This window comes from Grammomys surdaster, unplaced genomic scaffold, assembly GCF_004785775.1.
Source record: "Grammomys surdaster isolate TR1022 unplaced genomic scaffold, NIH_TR_1.0 125889, whole genome shotgun sequence".
Taxonomy (NCBI): domain Eukaryota; kingdom Metazoa; phylum Chordata; class Mammalia; order Rodentia; family Muridae; genus Grammomys; species Grammomys surdaster.
Genome location: NW_021620714.1, coordinates 3,852,187 through 3,857,494, shown reverse-complemented (window position 1 = coordinate 3,857,494; position 5,308 = coordinate 3,852,187). Strand labels below are relative to the sequence as shown.

General features: G+C 41.8%; 1 protein-coding gene across 1 annotated transcript in view; it reads left to right on the top strand.

Moving 5' to 3' along the window:
* Lmln (leishmanolysin like peptidase) overlaps window positions 1-5,308 on the top strand; it is a 60,624-nt gene that overhangs the window by 4,415 nt on the left and 50,901 nt on the right. Inside the window, exons 2-5 of the mRNA XM_028752292.1 lie at window positions 303-400; window positions 1,269-1,299; window positions 3,029-3,111; window positions 3,877-3,994. Of these exons, the coding sequence (XP_028608125.1) occupies window positions 303-400; window positions 1,269-1,299; window positions 3,029-3,111; window positions 3,877-3,994 (330 nt within the window). The remainder of the gene's footprint in view (window positions 1-302; window positions 401-1,268; window positions 1,300-3,028; window positions 3,112-3,876; window positions 3,995-5,308) is intronic.

Here is a 5,308-nt window from a genome sequence, read left to right as displayed (position 1 = left end):
TGCTGGGATTTGAACTCAGGACCTCTGGAAGTGCAGTCAGTGCTCTTAACCACTGAGCCATCTCTCCAGCCCATGATAACATTTTCTTGTGAAACATTTGGGGTTCAGGAACACTAGCATCATAAAATATAAGGTAAGGGACTTTTAGGGGAGTGTGACACTTAAAATTTAGCTAATTAATTTTATTTAGGTCTCAATTGGGCAGTTAAATGAACACACATTATATTTAAATTTTTCTTGAGTAAAGAAAAATGTCATGTCAACCTTTAAAAAAGATTTTTTCAAACTCTTCATTCTTCTAGGTCATACATAAGGTTCATCTTAAGACAAATCATGTCACAAAGAGAGACGCTGATGGGCAGTTACGAATCAAGACCATCTATGATCAGAGCATCGAAGAGTAAGTTTGCTGTTCCTTCGCTGTTTGTTTATTGTTTGTTTGCGACATCTTCCTGTGCTGCCCAAGCTGGCTGTCACCTCATCATATTGCCCTGGCTAGCCTCAGACTTACTCACTGCCTCAGCCTGGTCGTCTTTTTTATTGTCAGTCTAAGTATTAAAGATATTTTCATGGTTATGTAACAGAATATGCATAGACAGAGCTAGAGAAAGTTGGTGTAACTCTAACACAGAAATGAGTTGAGATTGCCTTTCATTCTAAAAGGGCATAGGCCTTTAATTAATTAAAAGTGCCTATCATGAATAGTTTAAAGAGAACCAATGTGGCCTTACTTGACTGTGGCCATAGCAGACCTGGAAGACACTTGTCAGTAAGCATTCAAAGGAAACATAAGAGGAGAGGCACGTATAAACTCTAATGAAGAAGTTTGCAGAGTGATTCAGTAGGTAGAGTCTGTAGTCTAATTGGTATGTCGTCTGAGAACAGCCCAGACCACATACTGGGATCTGAGGTAGCTGATGCACTCCTCAGAGAACGGTCCATGTCCTTCTCCAGCCTGACCATTCTGAATGAATGAGCTAGTGTATGCCCATGCTTAGTTCCATGCTTGGGCACAGTGTAATATCTCACATACCTGTGAAGGTAAGCCAAGACTTTGGAAGCCGTGTGCTTATACATCGAACTTAGAGCCCTTGACAGATACCATCCTGACAGCTGGGGCGGTGCTTGAGTCAGTGCGGCCATACTTTTCTTGTGTGGTAGTAGAGACTGAACCCAGAGCCTTGTGCCCACTAGGCATGTGCCTTGCTACCAGGGTATGTCACCAGCCTTTAGAGTGGTAGTTCTTATGTTTTTCTCCTCATTTTCAGGTTGCTCCCTGAGAAAAGATATCTTGTAAAGGTATGTAATAATAAATACTCATCAGTTGGATACTTCAAATAGGTACATTTTATTATGTGCTAATTCTTCCATGAAAGGAAACACATATACATGGCTGATTTGTGAATGAATGAATAAAAGATTTGATGGTAAATATATTTCTCATTTTAATAAAGGTGTTTTTTTTTTAAAGATTTTTTTTTTATTTATATGAGTACACTGTAGCTGTTTCCAGATACACCAGAAGGCGGCATCAGATACCTTTACATATGGTTGCTAGGAATTGAACTCAGGACCTTTGGAAGAGCAGTCCGTGCTCTTAACCACTGAGCTATCTCTCAGCCCACTTTTTTTTTTTTTTTTTTTTTTTCGAGACAGGTTTTCTCTGTGTAGCTCTGACTGTCCTGGAATTCACTCTGTAGACCAGGCTGGCCTCGAACTCAGAAATCCGCCTGCCTCTGCCTCTCAAGTGCTGGGATTAAAGGCAAGTGGCACTACTGCCTGGCCCAATAAAGGTGTTTTTGTGATATGTTTAGCAAAACTTCATTGGTATTTGACATTATCGTTTTATAATTTAATATTAAATCAGTTTTCTCATCTTTTTTTCTTTCTTTTTTTTTTTTTTTTTTTTTTGGTTTTTTTGAGACAGGGTTTCTGTGTGTGTAGCCCTGGCTGTCCTGGAACTCACTCTGTAGACCAGGCTAGCCTTGAACTCTCGAACTCAGAGATCCGCCTGCCTCTGCCTCCCAAGATCTTTTTTTCTTGATCTGTCAAGTTTTGGGGGAGCGATGTGTGCTAAGGATAGGCTTCCAAAGATACTTTTGGCAATACATGGGAAGTACCACTCTCTGGATGGGAATGCTCTTTGTCCTAAGGATTAGTGGACATGGCACTGTGGCAAGGCAGAGGCACTGTTACCATCACTACTGTGTGTGTGATGTGAGTGCAGGTGCACATGGAGAGGCCAGTCTTCAGAATTGTTCTCTCCTTCCCTCAAGGCTTCCAAGATTCAACTGGGGTCATCAGGGGTCAAGGCTTGATTGGCACATGCCTTTACCCACTAAACCCTGTCACCAGGCCAAGAGTTTTTTTACATAGATTCTATGTCATTAAGGTGTATGTGTGTATGTGTGTGTGTGTGCGTGTGCATGTGTGTCTTCTCATGTGCATATGTGTGTACATGCTCACAGGCACATGCCTGTGCATATACAGGTACAGGCGGAGGTCAGAGAACCAACTTTCAGAGTTTGATCTCTTCTTCCATTGTGGGTCCCTGGGGTGGAGCTAGGATCATGAGGTTACACAGCAAATGCCTTTACGTGCTGAGCCATCTTGCAGTCCCGCATGAGATTTTTAACTGTGGAGTCTCACACATGCATATCAAGCCATCTCATGGCCCACAGAACTTAGTGAGCTTCTACACAAGATAACCACTAGTAGGTGGAGTGTACATCTTCACTAGTGTTCTCAGTCATGAGAGCTGAGATTTGTTTTCTAGGGTGTACAGTGAACGGGGAAGTTTCTGCCTAGTGCTCTGTTCCCAAACTCCACTAGAGAACGCGTCATCATTGCCTCATAGGTTCTCTCCCCGTCTCTCTGCTGCCTTATGGCCTAGGACAGGTGTCCGGATCCCAGAATCCTAGCTTCCTTACTTGTTCTTATAGTCATTAATAGTCCATGTTTGTTTTCTTAAACACACTCTACTCCATGACCGTCATTCTAACTAGATTTTTTTTCCTCTTTTATTTAGAACAAACTTTTCCCACAAGCTATTTCCTATTTAGAGAAGACATTTCAGGTTCGAAGACCTGCCGGCAGGATCTTACTTAGCAGGTGTGTGACATTAGACATGGATCATTACCTCCATTCAGTTAGCCCCATGACCTTCCCACTTACCAATGTGACAGTGCACGGGACTTACAGTAGAATTTTATTAGGTGTGTTTTTAGAAACTAAACTACAAGCTACTTAAAAAGATTCAAAAAGCACCCACAGAATGGCCCTTTTCCTGCCTTCCCGTTATAAGCTGTTCTTGTCCCTTCTCCTCCTCTTCCTCTTCCTCCTCCTCCCTCCTCCGTGTGGTTGTGCTGTTTGCTTTGTGAGGTATTTGATAACCCAAGTCAAGAGGACTTCTGTAAAAGTCTCTTAGTGAACTGGCTGGCTAGTTAAATAGTAACCATTCCTAATGGAGTAATGTATGGGTGCCTTAGTTACTTTTCTATTGTAGTGATAAAGCCCCATGACCAAGGCAGAGTTTATTTGGGGTGTGTGATTCAGAAAGTTAGGGTCCATGGTGCTGGAGAAGTAAGTGGCAGGCAGCAAGCAGCTGGGTCAGCAGCCAAGAGCTCACATCTGGGACCCACAAGCTGGAAAACAGAAAGTACACTTGAAATGACAAAGTTGTTTTGAAACCTCTGTGCCCCAAGTGACATACTCCCTCCAGCAAGACCTCCCTGAACAGCCACCAATCAGGGACCAAGTATAAAAATGCTCCAACTTACTGGGAACATCTTTCAGGCATCCACAAGTGCATGGCTGTATTTTAATTGCTGTTAACTATTCTTTTTTTGTAAATTTTGATATATGAATAAACCAAAGACAATGTGCGACAAACCAGTACCTACGGAAAGAAAACGATCCACACAGATACTGTACTGGAGAGTGTGCAGTGCATACCAAGTGTGGGCCTGTTATCGTGCCCCAGGAGCACCTCCAGGTAAGTCTCCCTGTGCTCGGCCGGCCTTGCTACTCCAGAGGGTAAAGGGACGTTCCAGAGCTTTCTCAGCAAGAGTTTTTAGATAAAAGTGTGAAGGCACAGTACCTCCTTTGTGGTGCTCTGGAGCGAATCTGAGGCCTCCTGAGTGCCAGGCTAGTACTCTGCAGCTGAGTTACATTCCCTGCCACTGCGACTCCACTTTCTCCCAACAGCTGATGCAGGAAGGGTTCAGAGCTTCAAAGCGTTACAAGCCGGTTTGATCTGCTCTTTGGTTCATTTATGCCTGGATTTCCTGCAGCAGTTTAGTTGCGAGCCTTATCTTTTTTTACCCCCTAGAACATTTCTTTTAGCACTTTAATATCTCCTAAAATATAAACTGTCAGCTTCAACCCAGGTTTGCACTTTATTCCATAAAAATACCAGCAGCTGGCCAGGTTGTAATACATACATCTGCATACTGACTTGAAGAGATATTTAAGCTCTTTTTTTTTTCTTTTTTTTCTTTTGTGGTTTTGGTTTTTGTTTTAGTTTTTTGAGACAGGGTTTCTCTGTATAGCCCTGGCTGTCCTGGAACTCACTCTGTAGACCAGGCTGGCCTCGAACTCAGAAATCCGCCTGCCTCTGCCTCCCAAGTGCTGGGATTAAAGGCGTGCGCCACCACCGACTGGCTGATACTTAAGCTCTTTTTTTTTTTAATTTTTTTTTAATTTTTATTTATTTATTATATGTAAGTACACTGTAGCTGTCTTCAGACACCCCACAAGAGGGCATCAGATATCATTACAGATGGTTGTGAGCCACCATGTGGTTGCTGGGATTTGAACTCGTGACCTCTGGAAGAGCAGTCAGTGCTCTTAACCACTGAGCCATCTCACCAGCCCGATACTTAAGCTCTTAACTGAAAGAAGAAAGGTTCGAAGAAAGGGTCTAGTTAGCCTGTTTATCTAAAACATACAGATGTGCAAATGCAAAAACAAAACAAAACCCTATGCAGAGAGCCTGGGTGGAGATAACATCTGTAATCCCAGCACTTGGAAGACAGAAGAGGCGACTCAGATTTGGCTTCAGCCTGAATTACATAGCAAGATTATCTCAAAAAGCAAAATAAATTAGACAAAGGAATAATATCTGGAGGAATATTGCAATCAACACTAAACAATCTAGGTCAGTTCAGATGCTAATTCTATTTATTTATTTATTTATTTATTTATTTATTTATTTATTTTTTGATTTTATGTGTATGGTTTATTTACCTGCAGAAGCATGCATATATATATATATATATATATATATATATATATATATATATATATA